At 41.1% G+C, this 22373-nt stretch overlaps 5 protein-coding genes across 5 annotated transcripts; 3 read left to right on the forward strand and 2 right to left on the reverse strand.

The window, feature by feature from the left end:
* LOC108110703 lies at positions 1–2468 on the forward strand. The gene is made up of 4 exons (XM_017219846.2): positions 1–729; positions 789–932; positions 1198–2209; positions 2263–2468. The coding sequence occupies exons 1-4, from the start codon at positions 197–199 to the stop codon at positions 2389–2391; spliced, it is 1818 nt and encodes a 605-aa protein (XP_017075335.2). The 5' UTR covers positions 1–196; the 3' UTR covers positions 2392–2468.
* Positions 2469–2554: 86 nt separating this feature from the next.
* On the reverse strand, positions 2555–3371 carry LOC108110705 (peptidyl-tRNA hydrolase ICT1, mitochondrial). The gene is made up of 2 exons (XM_017219848.1): positions 3113–3371; positions 2555–3058 (listed from the first exon to the last, which is right to left on the reverse strand). Exons 1-2 carry the CDS (start codon positions 3272–3274, stop codon positions 2606–2608), a joined length of 615 nt encoding a protein of 204 aa, XP_017075337.1. The 5' UTR covers positions 3275–3371; the 3' UTR covers positions 2555–2605.
* A 586-nt stretch (positions 3372–3957) lies between these two features.
* LOC108110702 (unconventional myosin ID) lies at positions 3958–19262 on the forward strand. The gene is given in 11 exon segments (XM_041819019.1): positions 3958–4044; positions 4637–4817; positions 12656–12962; positions 14164–14382; positions 15981–16206; positions 16273–16656; positions 16717–16796; positions 16871–17611; positions 17613–18287; positions 18382–18539; positions 18596–19262. Coding segments are annotated over 10 exon segments (3048 nt in total). The 5' UTR covers positions 3958–4044; positions 4637–4728; the 3' UTR covers positions 18765–19262.
* A 365-nt stretch (positions 19263–19627) lies between these two features.
* On the forward strand, positions 19628–21323 carry LOC108111177. The gene has a single exon (XM_017220557.2). The coding sequence runs from the start codon at positions 19767–19769 to the stop codon at positions 20637–20639; it is 873 nt and encodes a 290-aa protein (XP_017076046.2). The 5' UTR covers positions 19628–19766; the 3' UTR covers positions 20640–21323.
* On the reverse strand, positions 20665–22373 carry LOC108111178 (alpha-ketoglutarate-dependent dioxygenase alkB homolog 6). Its single transcript, XM_017220558.2, has 2 exons — positions 22238–22373; positions 20665–22175 (listed from the first exon to the last, which is right to left on the reverse strand). Exons 1-2 carry the CDS (start codon positions 22265–22267, stop codon positions 21510–21512), a joined length of 696 nt encoding a protein of 231 aa, XP_017076047.1. The 5' UTR covers positions 22268–22373; the 3' UTR covers positions 20665–21509.

The following is a 22373-nucleotide window of genomic DNA, read 5'->3' on the forward strand; positions in this document are numbered from 1 at the left end:
ACCGTTATCAGTGGCGGCAATAACAAGCGAGGCTCTAATTCACTTCCAGTATAAAGAAGATCAGTGCAGTTGCATTACCGGGTCCGTCCATTTGTCCACGTGTGTGTGTGCGTGTGCTGGTGATTATGCACTAGATCGATTTCATACAAAGTGTGAGGTAAACACTAAATCTATCAACACATTTCCGACCGCAACGATGACGGGAACAGCTGCCGTCCAACTAACAATAACGATTCCCACCAAGGCAGAGGAGGAGCGCCTAAAAAAGGTCTATGTCCAAGTGGTCAATGGAGAGGTAGCTACACCCACCGGAACTACTAGCAGATCATTAACCATCGACAGTCTTTCCACCATTCGGATCGGGGAATCCCCTGAGAGAAAAAGTCACAATACTCAGAATGCATTGCCGAAAATCCAAATTCAGTCGTCCCACGATAATCTTCTCGACATCCCACTGGATACGGATCAAGAGCAGGTTCTGCGCCAGATCCTACAAAAATTTCACATTCCAAACGCCGTTTGGATGCCCAGTCTGAATGGGAATGCCTATCACATAAGCTTCTCCATGGACTTTGACGAGCGATATGAGAATCTATACGAGGCTCTGCAAGAATGGGGCATCGGAGATCGCGAGGGATCTGCGGTGTCCGTTGTCGGCTGCTTGGCTCACAGATCCTATGTACAACGGGAGAATTCTGAGGAGCAGGATGACCAGCCCTCAAGCACTGAGTAAACTTAGTAAATGGAATTTTAATCTGTTAAATACTAGAAAATTTTTAATTTTTTAGAAACATGAATGCTCAGAAACAAGGTATTTGGAACCGGTTCATGAACTCTGTGAGGTCCCGATTGAATGTGGCCCAGATCATAAGAGATGTTCGCCAGGATGCAGCCATTACCTTCGACTTTTGTATACTACTCGTATCAGCAGCGTAAGAGTTAGCTAAAAAAACCTTTTAAATGTTAAATGTTAGAGTATGTTTCCGAAAAATCAACTACAAATTCATTAGGTCATTAATATTAAGGATAAAAAGTTCTACTAGATTTCTAGAAAGCACATTTGGACAAAAATTGTTGAAAACGGATTAAAACATTCATTGGACTTCTACTTAGAGACTTTCAGAACTACACTAACACTTCCAGAAATCTGATACTCTAACTTGGTCACCTGTATAAGCTATACCATTTCCATTTTAGAGTTCTGGCGAGCTTTGGCCTGGTGGAAAATAGCACAATATTTCTGGCTTCCAGCATGTTGATTTCTCCACTGATGGGCCCAATAATTGCGGCCATCTTCGGAACTGTTATCCAGGACAGATCGCTACGCAGACTGGGAATGCTTAACGAACTAATCGGCATTTTGACCGCCACTCTCGTGGGCTTCCTCTTTGGACTGGTCATATGTACGACGGATAAAAAATACGGAATCGGAGAAGGACTTACAGAAGAAATGCTTTCACGATGTGATCTACACTCGCTAGTGGTTGGTGTTTTCACGGCAATCCCATCTGGAGCTGCGGCTGCTATAGGAATCCTGGGTGGCAACATCGGATCCCTGGTGGGCGTGGCCATATCCGCATCTTTGCTGCCCCCTGCGGTTAACTCAGGGCTCCTCTGGGCCGTTGCCTGCATCTACAAGTTCTTCGAGCATGACGACTCACTCTACGTGGATGTTATCAAGTCTCGACGCTACTCGGACAATCAGGCCAAGGAACTGGCCGTGCTGGGGGCCATCAGCATGTGCCTAACATTGTCAAACGTGCTTTGTGTCTACCTCATGGGCATTCTAGTGCTAAAGATCAAGGAAATCGCCCCTGTGATCGGCCGCAAGAACAGACAGTTCTGGAAGCACGACATAAAGTTAGCGCGTCATGGAAAAGTCGAGACAGAGTCTGAGATTCTGAATGAGCTAATGGCCAACTTGGCCAACGAGGATCAGCAAGCGCTGGACTCTCTTAATCGTCAGTTCCTGCGGCACTTGGACGAGTCGCACTACCAGCACACTTGGTCGCCGCTCAGCAACCGACACAGTTTCTCAATGCATCCTCCGGGTGCAGGTATCTCAACCATTCACCGTCTGGAGCAGCTGTATGCATCGAGAATAGGCGGCGGTCAACCTCCAGTAGAAAGAAGACAGCGCCACAGTGTTGTCAGCAGGCCATCACAAAGGAGCCACGAAGTCTCCATTCAGTTGAGTCCACCACAAGTGGTATGTAGCTAACTATTATTTTAGTTTTTGTCTACTGACTTCTTGCATTGCAGCGCCCTCGATTTGCCAGCATGCCCTCACAAGTGGGAAAAGTTGAGCCAACAACGGAGTCAGCTATCCAAGTGGCCAAATCTAAGAGATTCACAGTCACTCCAGCTCGCGTCGACGAGCAACTACCATAGAATACTGTTAAGTCCATTCGGGTTTTCACTTTCACAAATTTCGTATAAATCTTAATATTATTAGTGTCAATTATAAGCAAATCATTTGTTATTATACTCTAGCAAAGGGTATAACTATAGAAATCTATGATAGTGAAAACCCGGAATGGAGTTCATAAGATAGTTACGTGTATATGTGTAATGTTAATCTGTGTGCAACAATTTCCAACAATAACTAAAAGTCTATTCCACCGGGTCCTTGACGATCCGCTTTGACCTGGGCGCGACCTCGTTTCAGTTGGAGACGTTCGCGTGCGGCTCGCTCTTGCCGTCGGCGTAGCTTCTCAAGCGTCTCCTCGCTAGGCGGCGCAGCTTCCACAGCCTCTTGGGAACGAATAATGGTGCGCAGCTTTTCCAATGCATCGGCCAGGTTCATTTGTTGGGAGCGCGTGAGATCGCTCTTGATGTAGAAGTAACCGTCTTTAGTGATACGATTAGCCAGAACCTTGAGCAGCTTTTGGCGCGTCTCTTCGGGTATCCAGTCTGCCTGTGCCACCTTAAACCGAACATCAACCTTGGTGTTTACTGTATTCACGTGTTGGCCGCCGGGTCCAGAGCTCCGGCTGTAGGTAATCTCAAGTCTGTCCATGGGAATAAAGCCGCTGAACTTGTTGCCAGTGCCACTGGACTGGGTGATAGATAGATAATCAAATGTGATCTTATTTCCACTGCATTCACTTACCGGCGGAGGAGGCGTGTAGAGCTGCAAGCGCGCATTTGGATAAATCTTATCCAGGGATAAATCACTTTTGTAGGAGAGCTGTCGGCCCAGGAGGGTGTTGGTATTGCCGGAAGAACTGTTCTGCCGCAGTACTCTAATAAAGGCACTCGTGATTTTATTCATTATATTCCTGATTCTTATCCAAATCAAATGTTACGAGAACAACGGTTGTGTTCACCACAAAAACAGATGTTTGAGGTGAACTTGAATTAGTGTGACCAAACGCCACAAATAAAATATGTATTTATTGGCTAGAAGTTTACAGTGGGAAGTCAAAATTATAAAATGAAGAGCTTTTGTTATTTAGATTTTTTTTTATTCGTTTGTTCTTTATTTTTAAAATATAAGTTATAAATTATTTCAGCTGGATACAATTTACAGAGATCACAGACAAAGCCATGTATGCATAAAGATCCAAATCATCCAGGGTCATTGGGAAATACGCCGACCTCATTATCCTTGGCAGGGCCGATGCCAATTTTTGAGTTGAATTGCCGACTCCTTTTGCAAAGTCAAAATTAAAAATATAAATATATATATGAAAACAGAAATAAAGTACATAACCATAACCCTAAACTAACTTCTTATCTTGAAAACATCATAAGCTTTTTATAAAGCAAAAGTGTTCTCTAAATTACTGTTAAGTATTAACAGTGAAGGCAGTGTGAACGTATTAACATTACTCCTTATTTAATTTAAACGGGTTGGCGTCCGTGCTAAGATTCCATCAAGGTTTCAATCCATTAATTAAATGCGCAATTTAGGCAATTTTTCAAATTCTACACCAAACACATTTTAAAAGTTTGCCTCACAGTCACACTCTCTTTGAATCCGGTCGAACGCGGTTGTCCGACGGCCGTTTATTATTATTAATCCGCCGAAACTGAATCCAGGTGGGCAAGCTTATTTCTCGGCTGCATTTCCCAACTAGTTTGCACCGATCACAGATCTTAGAAATATTGCAACGCGGTAAATTATAAACTTGGAGAAACCAAAAATAAATATTTATATCGAGCGAAGTCGCGAAACTTGCGGTTTTTAGTGTGGTGGAGAGTGGTTCCTGATCGAGTTCTCGTTATTTTTGTTGTTTCCGATCTTGTTCCCGTTCTTGCTCCATTCCAATTGGGAGCATTCGATCGGTCCAGAAATATTCTTTATTGATCTTCGGTCTCCGGGTTTTGTTTCGTTTTCCGAATTCGTCGTCGTGTCTGTTGTCACAGCGAAAATTATTCATCGCAATCAGCAGAAGCGGCCGAAATTGGCTCATAAAACATAAAAATCGCTTGGCAGCAACAACACGAATTATATATATATATATATGTATATTTAAAATTCGAAGCGAGACGCGAAAGGCGAGGCAAACAAAAAATATAAAAACAAAACAAAAAACAAAGTGAACGCTGTTTCTTTTTCGGTGCGCGTTGTCTTAGTGCGATATTCCCTTCGTTCTTACCTGAGTTTCAAGTCTCACCTTTGCCCTTGCAGCCGGCAATTAGCAACCCCCTCTCGATCCCCGGAGATATCGCTCCCTCAGCTCGTGAGCAAAATAAAATAAGGACGAAAGGACAAACGACACCATGGCATTGCAACGGGAAGCTGGAGTGCAGGACTTCGTCCTCTTGGATCATGTGTCCATGGAGAAGTTCATGGATAACCTGAGAAAGAGGTAAGAAATGTTTGTGTTTAGTATTCTAGGACAATTCATTAAAAATGTCAGTAAGTATTTTTTCTTAACAAATTATTTTCAATAGGGTAAGATGGTTTTTAAACCATTTAAAATTTCCGTAAATGTAAAAAAAAAATTCACTTTAATAAAGAAAAATTTGATTTACAATGTCAGCTAGTATTAAATTATAGTAACCCTTCTTTAATAATAGAATTCCCATAAAAAGAGTAATAGCCCTAAATTAAATCTTAAAAAATATTACCAACTGACGACTGACCACCGTGTTTATTGATTCCTTTGGTGGCCTTGTCCTCTGTTTACTTCTCCATCGAACTCCTCCTCCCCTTTTGGTAACCACTTTTCCACAAGTTGTTGGTCTAGTTCAAGGCTTCTGTTTTGATCGATTGGCAGGCAGAAAAACTGGTTGCCGTCGTTCTTGGCTTTTCCGACTTGATTAAACTGAATTTGTTTATCGGCTTTTCAATTAAAGCCGAGCTCTACATTTCCGACTTTATCTCCCCCATTTAACTCATTCCCCACGGAGTTTTTGGGTTCCACTCCAAAGAGCACTCAATGGACCCATTTGCATGCTCATTTAGAGTGTTAAACACTTCTTTTAGTGCCATGACTTTCGGTTTTTAATGAATTCATTAGCGGTATTTTAATTTAATTTGAGAAGGGAATGAGAAATGTTGAGATATTTTAGGGAATGGGGGAGGCATTGTGAAGAAAATAGGTTGAGAAGGATATTTCTTCTATAATCTAAAATTTTATGTGTAATGAGTATTTGTAGATCAACTAGCTACCAATATCTAAGTAATATTGAAAGTGAAAATTCTTGTCTCACTTTAAATCAACTTCTACTTACCCACCCATTTGGAGTGTCAATATTTGCGTGGCCGTTGTTGTGGTTCCAGGTGGTTACGTACGGGGGCTGCATGACCATTATGTAAAGTTCCTTCACCCCCCGACAGCCACGCATTGCAACCTACACGGATCACGTATATATTATATATCATTCCATTTCACTCCCAGTGTCAACAACTTGTTGCAACTGCTTCCTTTGGAGTATCTCGACATCTATTTATTTCCTCGGGTCGCTGGTTCGCATGGCTCGGTAACTTTCATGTAAAATTATGATCGTTATCGGGAAAAGTTCTCGCCACCGCATTGTCAGTTCAACATATTTATTCAACTGATTAACAGAGGTTTACAAAACTGTGGAAAATGTGTTGTTTCGCTTGAACTTTTATATTATTGTGTTTCGATGGACTAAAAAAACAATGATATTGAAATGACTGTTTGCGTTTCTCTTTGCCGAAATATTTGGCAATGCCTATAAATAAATGGTGCTACGAGTCCAGCACTGATTCATCTAATAAGTAAACATATTTAATTGCTGGACACACTCAGACGACGATATATCACAATTACGATTGGCTGGCTTTGATAAGACCATAAGTAAAGTGTTTGCCTTGAATGAGCTGTCAGTTTGAAATCGCCATCGAAAAAGGAAATTAAATGGTGAACCAGCTGTTGGAAAATCAAATAAATGTATCTACTACTCATACAAAGATGGTGATACACTCTGCTTGATTGATGGATTGCATAAGCAATGAAGATCTTTATTAAATTTACTGTCAAAGATGTGTGTTAACCCACTTTGGTGGCTCACAAAAACAGCTTATCAAAGCATCGCAGGCAAATAAAGCTGTGTAAATTGGATTAATTACATAATCACAGTAATAGTCGTAATATCAAACACGATTTTCATATAATCATAACATAACTCAAATCATTTTGCTGCGCATTAATAAATATTTATCAGGAAAGCCGGAAAACTCAGAGCCAGCCAAGTCGAGAAAACCCCCGCCGAACAAATTGAGGGTCAAAAACGCGCCAAAAAACCAAAGAAAAGTGAACACGTAATTGGAAAATGCGATAAAAACGTGAAAGAAATAAAAGAAAACTCACTTTCTTTTGGCAACCGTGCGGGTAAATCAATCACAAATGGGAAATGACTGCATTTTGCACTCGACTTGAACTTGTTTTGGCATCATGACATCATAAATTATTTGGCACCCTTAAAATAAATATATTAAATTAAATATATGCAATACCCTCGCTCTGACTCACTCTCCGTGTATCTTGCGCAGATACTCAAGTCAACAATAAGAAAAGTGAAAAAAAAAAAAAAAAACACAATTCCGTGGCGTAGCCAAAATACGAACCGGTTGATGGCGTCAGTTTGGGCGAGACTCACCCACAAAATAGATGAGGAAAAAAAATTGTTGTGCTTGGAAGAAAAACTTGTTTTCACTTGGCCGAAACAATCCGAAAATGTTTCCTCGATCCCCAAAAACAAACGAGATCTTTGTTTGCCGCAAACCAAGTTCGCAGTGTTTGGCTAAGGAGATGCTTTTTACGACTCTCATTAAGTCGAGTGTCCTCACGGGAGGGCCAAGAGCCTCATAAAATCTCTGATGGATTGCTCTTTGACCCTTTTGGCTGCAGTGCATTCATTACATGCAACTCACTTTCAAGTGCCCCATTTCGTGTCTATTTAGCTGATAAGTTTTGTTTTCATTTTTGGACTTTTGTTTACGCATTTATTTGGCCTATATTTCGGGCAGATCAAATGTTTACAGCCACTCGCTTGTTTAGTATCTTCCATGAACTGCCGTTGAACTTTTCTATCTGAGGAAACATTTATTGGGGCTATGAATTTTGAATATTATTTTGGGGTTTTTATTAAGTGATTTGTTTGACAATCACGAGAATTCTTTTCTGTGACAAGGTTAAGGATCGGTTGACGGCAAAAGTGTGTTTTTAATAACCTTATATATATTTTTTTTTATTGAATTTACAGTCTTTTTACAAAGCAAGACTAACAACCTTCGGTTTTTCTTACTTTTAATTGATAATAAAAAAAAATCGTTAGGGTTGTAAATTCTGCCTACACCCACTCAAGCAAAGTTCTTGAGAGCTGAGAGTGGGTCTTCCCATCAACCACTTCATAAAACGAGTGAAAATAATATCAGCAGTTCCAGCCAACAAACTGATGATTCATAGACATGACGATATCCACTTTCAATGCTAACAACAAACTGCATTTCATTTTCATTTAAATGCTTCTCACTTTGCTTATCCTACTACCGATTTTATTTTTTATTGACTTTTTGGTTTCGCCAAGGCTTAGATTTTAGTATTCCACAGGCGGCAACCCAATGCACTTGACAAAATATTTTCAGCTTAAGTGCAATGTTAAGTGGGTTTTTATGGGCAAACTTAAATCCTGAAGGTTTAATACCAAGAAAATAAAACCACAAATAGATGGGTTCCTAGAGTGCTATAGTTTAATCAGAGACCTAAAGTTGAGGAATTCTTCAAAAGTAACACTCGATCGGTGCTATCGCCTAGCCAAAGTTTATACTGATTGTTTATCAACAATGAATCGAAAACCCCCACATTTTTCAAAGTTTTCCAGTTACTGAAACCTACATTACATACTTCTTTTATAGATATTTATGTACTGGCGTCTTGAGCAGCGCCACGGACCCGATAAGATTGTCGCAAAATAACCATTTCTATATATGTAGTATATATAGTATAGTTCGATAACCATGGCTGATACTTACTGCCAAGGTGATAGGCGAACTTTTGGTTATGCAATTGTTACGGGTCGAGACCTTCCATTTGGATTAGGTTTCCGTTTTACGAACATAAATATTTCTTCTCGCCAATTGTTTATCGACTATTTATTTATACATTCCCAGCTGATAACCGTGTGATATTCCCCTTCCTTTGTTAAATAAAAAAAAATTATATTAAAGAACCCGTGAAACGTAAACAATTCCCAGCTTTTTCATGGGGGAAGAAAGCTATTAAAAGTTCCCGAAGAACGCTCCTTGGATGTCCGATTGCAATCAGAGATTGTCTGTTTATTTGTAGAGAAGCTGTTGCATTGTCTTGGATCTCCCAGTTCAAAGGGAGTCTTTCATCTGTTTCTGTGGTGAAAAAAAAAAACTCCATCCGCTACTCATCCTCCCTTCTTCACCTTGCAGTAGGGCATTCAGCCGATAAGAGTGCTATCAAACCAGAAAATTCACCAAGATAAGCACTTCTGATACCCGGAACGGAAATCAAATCATTTACCTAACATAACCGCTACAATTTAATGGCCAGTTTTCTGCCGGTGTTTTCCTTCCAACCAATGCCATAAACTCGGTTAATGTGCAAATTCTTGGAAGAAAAGCATAAACCCATTGGACCTGTAAAGTGGGAAAAGGGGGCAAGAGTCGTATAGAACGACCTGAGATTCCGTCTAGACGACGCCGGAGTAGTAATTCCTGCTCTGTTTGTTTATCCAGAGCCAGGCAATGTTTGTCATTCGCATTGCAATAACTTCAACTTGGAGGAGCAACGCAGTCCGAGGATAGTTCAGTGGCATCTGCATTTCGTTTACACAAATCTTTAGCGCTCTGCCTTCTTAGACTTCTCAGAGTTCTCAGAGTTCTGCTCCTGTTAATTGATTGGCCTGGTGTAAATTGAAGTTAATTCCAAGGCATGGCCCAGATGTAATTGTGCATTGCGCAAATTGAGGGGAAAATAACAGCCAAAGTTGTGGATAGAATGGAAAGTATCGTTGAAAAGTCTGTCGGGAAAATTCTACAGATGGTCAGTAGACAGCAGCGAAACGGGGCAAGGCAAATGATTTTAATAATGAGATGGAACAGCTTCTTTCTGGCCCGGTCTGATGTGGTTCCCATGAATGCGATTATTGGCAGCCGTTCAAGAAATTTGCTAGGGGATTTGACCTATCAGCACACACGATTCGTATCTCATTCTGCAGAAAGTCTTTTTCCATTATTTTTTAATGTTTTCATTAAGTTTGTATGCTAGTATATAAGAATAAAATCGTTAAAACTAAGAGCATTTTCTATAATAATTGTTTGTTTTCTAAGCTATTTTAACAAAGATTTATAAGGATTTTCACTGTATACTCGTTTTTCCCTTGTAATTCTATGCTTTCCAAACGCTCCTCACCCAATCAAGTTCCAGCCAATAAATCGCCTAAATTCAATTAGATAACAGAGTAAACAAACCCCAATTAAGGCAAATAAAAACATTGACCCACTAAAAGCCAAGTTTGTTGACCAATTTTATGACGTCAGCTTAGACCAAACAGGCGTCTGTATTGGCCATGAAAAATGCACTGTTAGCTTATTGATTTTCCGTCTGGCATGGAGTACGATTTTCCGTAATAAATAAATGATTCATCGGGGTGACCCGAGAAGGCGTTTGCAAAATTATTAATGGCTCTATGCAAATTGCACTTAGAATAGACGTTTACTGCTGAGTCAACTTTTTAGCACTCTAAGCTAACAATTTATTGACTGGTACATGTTTAAATTAAGTAATAATAATAGATGCCAATGCCATGGGCTCAGTTTCAGGAAGATGAGTCAGTAAATAATACTCGCTGTAAAACAAAAAATATTCAAACACTTTTTGCATCGAAAACAAACTGTTGCTCAGTATTGGAATTTAGCGTTGACTTTGGATATATATGTTTTGTTTTTTTTTTGTTTTGCTTTTTATCTTGATTACGTCATTTCAACTCTCTGAATAATGAAAGACATTCTACAGGCAACGACAATCGTTATAATGAAAACAACTCAAGTTGAGTTTATGAAGTGCGCCAAAGAATGAACATGAAAATGTGCGAAGCCAGCAACAAGAATTTAATTTATGTATGCTTTTTTGGCCTTTTGGGGTTGTCCATAAAGAGCCAGAAATCATGTGTTAGCACTTGAGTAAATAAATGGCATGAAAAATATTTGGTAAATTTTGAAGGGCAAGTATCTACTGCTGTGATAAATATGACAAATGGGGTGGTGCAGTGAGTGAGTTCTGGGCTGATAAGCAATTTTGGGGTTTTTTTCTGGATTTCCATTTGCTGTGAGTCAGAATTTGGCCAGATAAGACCAAAAATGTTTTATTAATCCTTGCAAAAAATGAGTTTTCAACTAAGAATATAATATAAATTTACGACTTTTTTTTAAACTACTGATGTTATTTCTTTAAAATTTCTTTTAAATATTCTTAACATCATTGTTAGTATATCAAAGCTGGAATTTCTTAACCTTACAGTTAACAGTTTTCTTCTCAATCCATTATAATCCACACCTAACACCAATCCGACCAATGACCCCAATTTTTCAAACTTAAATCAGAACTCACATTGAGCTGTTTCACAATTCCTGGCCATTAACTCCGGATCTTGACAATTACATACCTGGTCAACAATTTCTATAGCCCCATTGGGCCCTCGCCTCCGCAAAAGGCGAGTAGAAAAGAGTCATGCGGGCCAAAAACAAAAATATTTGACGATATGTCAATCAAGAGCCCCGTGGGCGATCGCCACCCCCCACACACTCATGGTGTCAATATGGTTCTGTTTGGGGAAATCATAGAAATCACTGCGGTGGAAACTTTTTCGGATTGGGTTTCTTTTCGCTAAGAGGCTTGCCATTTGCTGCTTGCCCTTTTGTCGCTTAGTGCAACTCATAATGATGCCCCAAAAAAGTTAAAAAAATAGTCTAAACGCTGGCACTTTCTTGGACATCAGAGTTCAGCGGTTCGGCGTTTAGTCATTTGTCCCCTGTCACACTTCTGACCCAGATGTCTGGGCGGCAAAAGTAACAGAAATGGCAGCCAACAACAAGTTGAAACTGGCTGCGAACGAAACAGAAAGCCGAAAGGCAGACCCCATCTATAAATAAGCACTGAAAAGTTAAGTAAAAACATGTGTTTGGAGAGTGGGGGGGAAATGGGCACCAACCAACCAGCAGCCAAAACATAAATACAAACAAATGTGCGTATTAAGTGTATTGTTTTAATCATTTTCGTTCCCTCATTTCGGCCTAACGAAAACTGTTAGCTGTTTGGTTTCGGCTTAGTTTGAGTTAGTCTTTCGTTTTAGTCATTTCTCCGTTTCTTTTGTCTGGAAATTTACTAATTAAGTGCTTTATTTTCGGTTTCTGATATTTTCGTTTTTGGGAAAACACAAAACAACACTTTGTCCGGGCTTTTGTAATACTCACTTGTTGCACACACAATCTGGGGCTGGACTTTGCCTCATCTGGGTTAATTTGCAGGCGGTAATGGTGTAACTCTTACTTACGGCCCAGTCTAGTCTGGGTAATTTTCTTTGGAAATGTAACAAGTAATTTGCATTTAACTTGCTTCATGCTTTATTTAATTTAGTTTACTGGGAACGTAATGTAAATAAAGTCGAAACTGGACTCTGTTTTTGTTTTCTATTACAATTTATAAAATATTCTACAAATAGAACGGCATAGTTACCCAAATACTCGTCCCCATTTAGCATTTTCCATTTTCTATCTATCGAAAGTGACCCACTTACCGAAACTGAATGCATTTTATTAACACAACACAACTTTTATACCCAATCTTTTGGCGCCTTACAAATTGAGTACAAAATAAATGCATCCACATGTACGCTCTATTGCAGTCAATCAAAAAATTTGATCCACATCGGTCAATTTATATTGATCGCCGGCGTCATGCTGTGCAGGTATCTCATATAAAATGCGTATCTCCGCGGATGTTTGAAAAGCAATTTTCAAACTGAAAGCTACAGGCGCCAAACGACGGGTGGTGGCTCCCCACCTGTCACTCCCACTCATTTCCGCGCCCAGCATTTATTTTAGTTAATTCCAACCCGTCGAAATCTATTTCGTAATATGAGGGAAATGAATTTTCAAACACTGCATCAGCAACTAATGATCGACCATCTATTACTCTTCCTATAGATTCCAAAATGGATCCATCTACACATACATCGGCGAGGTGTGCGTCTCGATGAATCCCTACAAACAGATGAATATCTATGGCCCGGAAACGATCCGCAAGTACAAGGGTCGGGAACTCTTCGAAAATGCCCCGCATGTCTTTGCAATCGCCGATGCTGCCTACAGGGTACTCAAACAGCGCCAACAGGACACCTGTATTCTCATATCCGGAGAATCCGGAGCCGGAAAGACGGAAGCATCCAAGATCATCATGAAGTACATTGCGGCGGTGACGAATACTCAGGGTCAGAACGAAATCGAAAGGTAAGTAAAAGATTTTAGTATTAGGGAGGATAGTAAAATGAAAGATACTTAGGATTACATTTCTTAAACTAAACTATTTTGCAAAGCTGGTAATATAATGAGCATTTACCTTGGGAAATCCAAGACCTATACAAAGGTAATTTCTTTAATAACAGAATATTAAGTTGATAGCCCTTAATACCAGGTAATACGAATATGTTTAACAAATTCAACCATTCCCCCGCAGTTTGCACTGATTACATAGTAAATTAGTTAGCTACCAAACAGAGCTTGGTGCATAGGTTGATTATGGAAAGCCTTCGGCCTTATCACAATACTGTGAACCAGACAATGGGAAACGAACCTCAATCTATAACATGTCGGTCTCCCAGCGCAAAAGCCGCTCATATTTGCCATTGTTTTGCATGCAAATGCGAAATGGAGAATTCTCATTGAGAGCGGAGACTGGGTACAGGGCGTTTGCTAATTAAGCATTCCCCAGATGGTTTATAATTCCTGACATGGTCATCGCGTGACCCATGACCCCCGAATGACATCAGTTTCGCTGGACTGCAGCTTAAGTTGCCAAATTAATTGCCCCACTAATTGCCCACCCCAGCGAACCACTTTGTCCAAAGACAACTTTTATCACTTGGGTGTAGTTTAAGGTGCTCCATAAAAAAAAAAAAGGAAACGCTGAAACCTTCGCCCAGACCCAAGACCAAGCCCCGAAACACAATGGCCAAACTAAATTGCCAATTTTTAGTGCCCCAAATGAAATTTAAAACGACATTTATTATAGTTCGGGAGGGATTAGTAGGGCTAGTGCCATTTTCCAAATTACTTTGGGGAGGGCGCGAAGAGGAATTTATGAAGCATTAAGAGAGAGTATTTATTAAGTTTGATTGTCTGTTTTTAATTATGTCGATTTGATTTTAATGAGGCTTTTGGTTTCATCTTGTGCATATAAAAAATAATTTATTATTATAGTTATTAAAACTTACGGTCTATTCAACATGCCCTAAAAGTCTTTTTAAAAATATTTTAAAAGCAGACTATGAAATTTTTTAGCTTTTTATTACTTTTTCATGCATTTTATCAGTCATTTAAATAGATAAATTAGTAAATTGAGGCAGGAAATAGTTAAATGAGCAATTACTTAAAAAGATAATCCTTAAAACTAAAAGTTAACATATACTAATAAATTTATTAACTATATTCCAGAGTTAAGAACGTTTCTAATTCAGAGCAATGCCATCCTGGAAACCTTCGGCAACGCCAAGACGAATCGCAACGACAACTCCAGTCGTTTTGGAAAATACATGGACATCGAGTTCGACTATAAGGCTGATCCGGTGGGTGGTATCATCACCAATTATCTTCTGGAGAAGTCGCGAGTGGTGCAGCAGCAGCCTGGTGAGCGGAATTTCCACAGTTTCTACCAGGTGAGTGGGTGGATAGCTTAAACCGAACTATTCGTGTGTGGCATTAACTACACGTTTATTTACCAAGTGAGTCAGCGTGACGCGTGCCAGGTGACGAAAGGTGTTCCGTGGGGGTGGCAACCAGATGGGGTATGTGGCAGCCAGTGGGGCGTCAATTACTTGCGGGTGTCAGGTTGTTTGCCATGATGATGCTTTTTTCGGCTGGTTAGACAGTCATAATTGTTGGCTTTTTGGTGGGTGTGGTTATGCAGCCTTTTAATCAAACAATTGTAGTTTTTTAAGTTGGGCGTTCAGGCTGTTTAGAGGCAGTTTCATAATTTGGGGAAAATGTGTAATATACTTAGTAATGCTACTGGTAAACTACTTTCCCTTAGGCACTGACACTTCATAAGACTAGAAACTAGTTTGGATTTCTTATTTTGGAAGAGATATGACACATTTTATAGTAATTTAGTTATGATAACATTCGCAGTATTCCTTAAGTCATTAAAGTCCAAAACAGTCGATTCGTTTGTCATTTATCGTAAAGCCAAAAGCTGTTAATTGAAATAATTAAATTTCTTGACAGATGGCAAACTATTTTATATTGCCCACTGCCTAGATGATATCATTTTAAAAAATGATAACCAAGGCGTATCGGAGACTCATCCAATAAGTCAGAAAAAATATCGCGTCACAATCGCTTACTCATTATTCAAGGCGTTACCCACTAACAATATATACCCACCCACTGATCTGATCAATATAAGCTGTTGAGGTGATAATTGATCGCTATTTCCGATCCGATACCCCTAAGGTATTTGATCACTCTTAGCACATTTATCATCTGGAAACACTTAATCAGGTGGAGTATTTGATCTGGCTTTTGTTAGAGTTCGACAATTTGTTATTCTTTTTTTTTGTAAAATGTGGCAGTTGTTTATTTTTGAATTGAGTCAAAATAAATATTGGGCCGTATAATGAAATGCTTGTTTTTGGAGCGACGATACGAAAGCTTTTAGAACCCCGTCTGCATTGGTCATAAATTCCCAACTTGGCCAATATATAATTTATGACTTTCAAGTGTACTTTCTTACTATATGGTTTAAGTTCTTTTCGAATAAACAGAACTCAACCAGACTCACACCTCTAAATACGCTGATAAGCATGTAGATTTTATATTGATTATTTGGTTTATGTCTTTCCCAACTTCAAAGATCTATAAAAAGTTGTGAAGTCCCAAATTACTCAACTGATAACTTGTGTTATCAATGCAGTTATCATAAATGATAAAATCGACAAAAAGAATATATGTTTATTTTGAGATAATGGGGGAAAAAAGAACAAAAAGCAATTCATGATAAATTACATGTTTAGAAGGGGAAGGAAATGTATTTAAAACTTAGAACAGAATTTGTAATTCTAAAACTTAAATGACAACTGCCAAATGCATAATCGGAAACGGAAGTTCAATTATAGTTAACACGTCTGCTAATTGTCTGCTGTGCTAAATACTTTGGTCATGGATATGAATATGTGGCACATACCCAAGTTGGATTAAATTAGAATAGTACGAATGGCTTAATTAATACCCCCACCAAACAATTCATCCGTTTTAGCTACTTCGTGGGGCCAATGACAACGAACTGCGACAATATGAGCTGCAAAAGGAAACAGGCAAATACCATTACTTGAACCAGGGCAGCATGGACATCCTGACAGAGAAATCTGACTACAAGGGCACCTGCAATGCCTTCAAGACCCTGGGATTCTCCACGGATGAGGTTCAGACCATTTGGCGGACAATTGCGGCCGTTTTGCATTTGGGAAATGTCGAGTTCCAAAGTGAGTTTTGAAATTAAAATTTGTAACCAAAGAATCTTGATACAATTTTTGCTTTTGAATTTGCAGCCATTGAGGATGAACTGGTAATCAGCAATAAGCAGCATCTGAAATCTACCGCCAAGCTTCTCCAGGTCACGGAGTCCGAACTTTCCACGGCACTGACCAAGAGGGTTATTGCCGCTGGTGGAAATGTAATGCAGAAGGATCACAACGCCACCCAGGCGGAGTACGGAAAGGATGCTCTGGCTAAGGCCGTTTACGATCGACTCTTCACCTGGATCATTTCCCGCATTAACCGAGCTATCCTTTTCCGGGGCAGCAAGACGCAAGCGAGGTTCAACTCGGTCATTGGTGTCTTGGACATTTACGGCTTTGAGATCTTTGACTGCAATAGCTTCGAGCAGTTCTGCATCAACTACTGCAACGAGAAACTACAGCAGTTATTCATAGGTAAGCAAATTAAATCTGGGATAAGGGGTACAGCTTACTTAACCATGTAATCTCTTACAGAATTGGTCCTGAAGCAGGAGCAGGAGGAGTACCAGCGTGAGGGCATAGAATGGACCAATATTGAATACTTCAATAATAAGGTGAATTTCAATTAATAAATGAGTTCAATCGGCCTATAAGAATTCACATTAACATGCAATCTTTTTTATACCAGATCATTTGTGATCTCGTGGAGCAACCGCACAAGGGCATCATTGCCATCATGGACGAAGCCTGTCTCAGCGTGGGCAAGGTAACCGATGACACACTTCTTGGAGCCATGGACAAGAACCTGAGCAAGCATCCCCATTACACGAGTCGCCAGCTCAAACCCACCGACAAGGAGCTGAAGCATCGCGAGGATTTCCGCATTACCCATTACGCCGGCGATGTGATTTACAATATTAACGGTTTCATCGAGAAGAACAAGGACACACTGTATCAAGACTTTAAGCGTCTGCTGCACAACTCCAAGGATGCCAACCTGAGCGAGATGTGGCCTGAGGGTGCCCAGGACATCAAGAAGACTACCAAGAGGCCGTTGACGGCCGGAACCCTGTTCCAGAGGTCCATGGCAGATCTTGTTGTTACTCTACTGAAAAAGGAGCCCTTCTATGTACGCTGCATCAAGCCGAATGACATCAAGAGCTCTACTGTTTTTGATGAGGAGCGCGTCGAGCATCAAGTACGATACCTTGGTCTCTTGGAGAACTTGCGGGTCCGTCGTGCTGGCTTCGTGCATCGCCAGCGTTACGATAAGTTCCTGCTGCGCTACAAGATGATCTCGCAGTACACCTGGCCGAACTTCCGAGCTGGAAGCGATCGAGATGGCGTTAGAGTTCTGATCGAGGAGAAGAACTTTGCCCAGGACGTAAAGTACGGTCATACAAAGATCTTCATCCGCTCACCGCACACTTCTGTTCGCCCTCGAACAGCAGAGGAACGAGATGATTCCACATATTGTCACACTACTCCAAAAGCAGGTGCGTGGGTGGATTGCGAGGAAGAACTTTAAGAAGATAAAGGCTGCCATTACGATTATGAGGGCCTATAAGACCTATAAGCTGCGCAGCTATGTCCAGGAGTTGGCCAACCGCTTCCGTAATGCCAAACAGCTGCGGGACTATGGAAAGAGCATTCAATGGCCACAGCCGCCACTCGCTGGACGAAAGGCTGAGACCAAACTGCACAGGATCTTTGACTTCTGGCGGGCCTACATGATTCTGCGGAAGTATCCTCGCAGCGAATGGCCCCAGTTGCGCCTCCAGATCATTGCCGCCACCGCATTGGCCGGACGTCGACCATATTGGGGACAAACGCGCCGCTGGGTGGGCGATTACCTGGCAAATTCCCAGGAAAACACCGGATACGAAGCATATAATGGTAGCATCAAGAATATAAAGAACAACCTAACAGGAGTCGCCGGCGCTGAATCCTTCCGCCAGGTGCTCTTCTCCTCCTTTGCCAAGAAGTTCAACCATCGCAACAAACAATCTGATCGCGCATTCATCGTCACGGATTCAACCATCTACAAACTGGAAGGCATAAGAAAGAAGTTTAAGGACATGAAGCGTCACATTGGACTTAGGGATGTAAGTAAATAAAGATTTAAGTAATTCAACGATTATTTTTAATGAATACGTACTTTGAAACCAACTCATTTAATCAATATTTTGTCCTTTACAGTTGACTTCCATTAGCGTCTCGCCTGGTCGGGATCAACTTATCGTCTTCCATTCGCCCAAGCATAATGATCTGGTGTTTTCCCTTCAGGGCGAGCAAACACAACTCAAGGAAGATCGCGTTGGCGAGCTCGTGGGCATTGTCTGCAAGAAGTACCATGAGTAAGTGAAAACACATAATGTCTATGACACAGATCTTGAAAATGTACTACTTTCAGCCTGACTGGAACCGAGTTGCGTGTGAATGTGAGCACCAATATCGCCTGTTATCTTGGTGACAAGTCGCGAGCCATTACAGTGGAGGCGGCTTCAAATGTTGAGACTCCCAATTTCCATCACAAAGAAGCCACTATCATCTTCGAGGTGCCCGCGGCGTATTGCGTTTAGGGGAGAGATCCACTCTCCATCTGTATTGTACATTTTGGAACCTAGGCTTAAGACAAGGCCTATGTGCCTCCTTTTCTACTTGTGACCCATTTGTCCAACTGGACAAGTCAACTCTGTGTATACCGTGCCTTCCGCTAACACCCGCTTTGTAGTTTTTAAACGTCGTCTAGTTAGTCCTATTTGTTCTGTGTGTGTTTGATCTACTAAATGATTGTAATTTTGTACATTTTTCTATTACGTATGCGTTAAGGCGATATTTATTTACCATCCATGTGAGAGGACCGCCGGTTGAGCTGGCAGACAACATAACGAAAAGTATTAAATGTACTTTGTGCATTTCTTCAAATATGATTCACAGCACACAACAAACCTTTTGTAATGATCAGCAAAAAGAAAAGTTTGTACTTAAAACGAAATTCACGAACATTTGTGTGCCATTTGCAAATAATATTATTTAAATAATATATTAAATAAAAGCTGTATACTTTGTATTTAAAAGCCGATTGTTTATTAAAGCATAGGATTAGGTAATATCTATAAGATACTTTTTTTACTCTACTCTGATCTAGATTAAGTTGGAATCCTTAATCCCATAGAATGGATAAAAATTAGAAAGATTCTGCAAAAATCCTTTGCTGCTTTGATTCTAACCTTGGTCTGATTTAAACCAATGAAGAATTTCGTTCATTTCGTCATAAGTTCCCCCAAAAAGTGCGTTCGGCATTTGTGTATCTGCAGATTGTGCATCTGTAAATCTTTTAAATGGTGCTTCAAATCCAAACGTATCCATACGCATTCGTGTGCGAATCAAAATGTATTGGCAGAGACCGAAATAAAGTGCACATGGCTCGCCGCCGATTGATAAAAGATAAAAATAAAGAGATCGGTCTCTCTTTACGCGGAATGTTCGCTCGCATTCGCTTGTAAAATCTCGAAGGGAACGCGTGCACTTCGAAGCACCGAAACATCCAAGGTGATTACATAAAACTAGAAAACCAAACCATGCAGAAGGCCATCAAGAAGGAGCTCAGCTTCTCGCTGGACACGCTGGAGCGCTATCGGGCCAAGTACGGACGCAGTGTATCGTCGGATACAAACGGATCTACTATTGCTCACACAGATAGCGAGCCGGTTGCTCCTACGCCTGCTCCTCCTTCGATTTTCGCAAAAACCACCTCGCCACCAAAGATGACCAAATTACAGGAGCTGCAGCAGAAGAAGGAGGCTTATCTCAGGGCCCGAGAGCATGAACGGGAAATGGAACAACTTCAGCGTACAGAGAGAAGATCTACAAACGGCTTGGATACGCCCAAGCCCAAGACGACAAGTCCCAAAAGCACCTCACCGACACCCAATTCTAGTTCGTCATCCAGCACTGCTGTAGCCACCAAGACCTCCAGTCAGGCTGGATACTCCAATTGGTCTAATCAGCATGCCACCCTCTGCTCCCAGTCCTGGGTGGTCATTTCTGAACTGATGTACTTCTGCGACAAGTACGAGTTTACCACCCTGAGCACTAGGGATCTAAGGACGCACCAAGAAATCGTGGCGGAGGTGAGAGCTTTGCTATCTGGCAAGGCGCCTTTCGATCAGAGAACTCGTTTTCCGGCCAACATTCACGATCCGGAGAACTTGTGGGTGTGCATCGGTCGCTGTGCCAGCGTGGAGTATCATCTGCAGCGCATCATAAGCATCTTTCGAAAACCACTTAACCAGTTGACGCCGGACAAACAGCGAACTGTGCGCCAGAACTTTCACCTTGCAGTCAGTGAACTACGGCTGGACATCTCGGCGAGGATCAGCGAGGTGCGACTGTACGACCGCCTGGTCTTTGAACGCGAATTCCGGCTGGAGTGGCAGGAGACGGAAGCCTAACGGATGAAAAGGATTACAGGATCAGTGGGTGGACCATAACGTTTATTGGCAACTCTTCGCTCTTTTTGCGGTGCGCGGTGGAAAAAACGGTTACAAAAATACACTTCGACACGGGAGGCTGGAGCATGGAGCATACGAAAAGAGTACTCAGTGTGCTGCATGCTCCATTCAACATACATATAAAAGGTATTCCGATAACTGATAACCATTATGATTTCCTTAAGTCTGTGAAATTTTTAGTCATTCCCTTACAGTTCAGACTGGCAAACTATTTATGTGCGATGTCTTTTAAAGGAACACTTATAAAATTTAAAAGGAACACCATAGTAAATTTGTCAGTCAGAAATAATCTTACTATAGTAACTTCTTTTAGCTTTGGGATCAGATCTAATATGTTTCCATGACACCTTAAAACCTTTAAGTCAATCATAATCAAAATCAGTTGACAAAATACCTATATAAATAACCACATACTTCACAAATCTTAACCATTGATTGCTCCCAACAATTGCTCGCGTAACTAAATCTAAGGGCCGCCGGCGGACAGCTGGAATCTAAGGATAAAGCTCCAGTCTGTCCACCGATTAGGCCAACTTATTGCTCCGTAATACGTAATACAAACATTTATATATATGTACACAATGTTAACGGTATAAATAAAGCACTTTTGTGTGGGCCAACGTTGATTGCTTGCGAGCTAGTGTGCTAGTGCGAGTGCTTAAACATCTAGCGGAAGATTCAGGTTGCAGATTATCATAGTCCGTGGATCCCATGGATCCCTTCAGTGGGTTCGTTTAACGTGCGGTTAGTCAACATCAGTGTAATCTGTAATCAATGGTAAAGCAACATCTAAGTGCGGAATGCGGGGACCTAGCAGAACTTGAGCTTCATTTTGCTGGTCTTGGGCACGTTGCGGATTGTCAAGGAAATGCGTGGAGAACGGCGTATTAAGTGATCCCCAATCTTATAGGTGTTCTCGCATAGATCATAGTTGCAAATGCGATCGCAGAGCACATCCTCGCTGGTCTCTGCAATGGCGTGCAGATAGTCACTATATAGTGTATCCTTCAGGATGAGCAAGCTACGCGGCTCCAGAAGCAGTTTGAAGAGAACCTCACGAGGGGTCGCCAGCTGGTCTTCCTCGGCATTTGGTTCAAAAGTGCTGTCCTCTCTTTTGGCAAACTCAAGCACGGTGTGAGCACCACAAGAAATAGTCGATATGATCGGATAGAACAGAGGACCATCCGTGTGCGGTAATATTCCCTGGCCCGGTAAATATTCGTTGACTAGGACATGATTGGCGTTCTGCGATTCGAAAACTCCTAGATTGTTCACCTTGTCCACATAGCTCTGCAGCCATTCGGGAATCTCCTCGGCAATCATACCGTTAGGATGCGGCACTCCGCCGTAATTGACCAGTCGGCGGTTAAGCAGCTGCGTCCATCGGGGCTTAGGAGTCCGTTCTATGTGGCTCAGGATTCGCTGCTCTTCCTCAGAAGTTATAAAGTTAGGAATGTACATGGCAGTCGGTGGGCACTGGAAAGGATATGAAAGGATATCGTGGGTTTTACTTGATCTTGATCCGGTTTTCAACCTACCTTTCGCACTTCAAAGCCCGTGAAATCCATGACTACGCCAAAACTTAGGTATCGGAATCCTACGCTAATCTAATCCTACTGCTATTGCAAATCAATACTTTTGTTGGGCTTTGAATTTCACATCAGCTGCTTATCA

Source organism: Drosophila eugracilis, unplaced genomic scaffold (genome assembly GCF_018153835.1).
Source record: "Drosophila eugracilis isolate 14026-0451.02 unplaced genomic scaffold, ASM1815383v1 contig_445, whole genome shotgun sequence".
NCBI lineage: Eukaryota > Metazoa > Arthropoda > Insecta > Diptera > Drosophilidae > Drosophila > Drosophila eugracilis.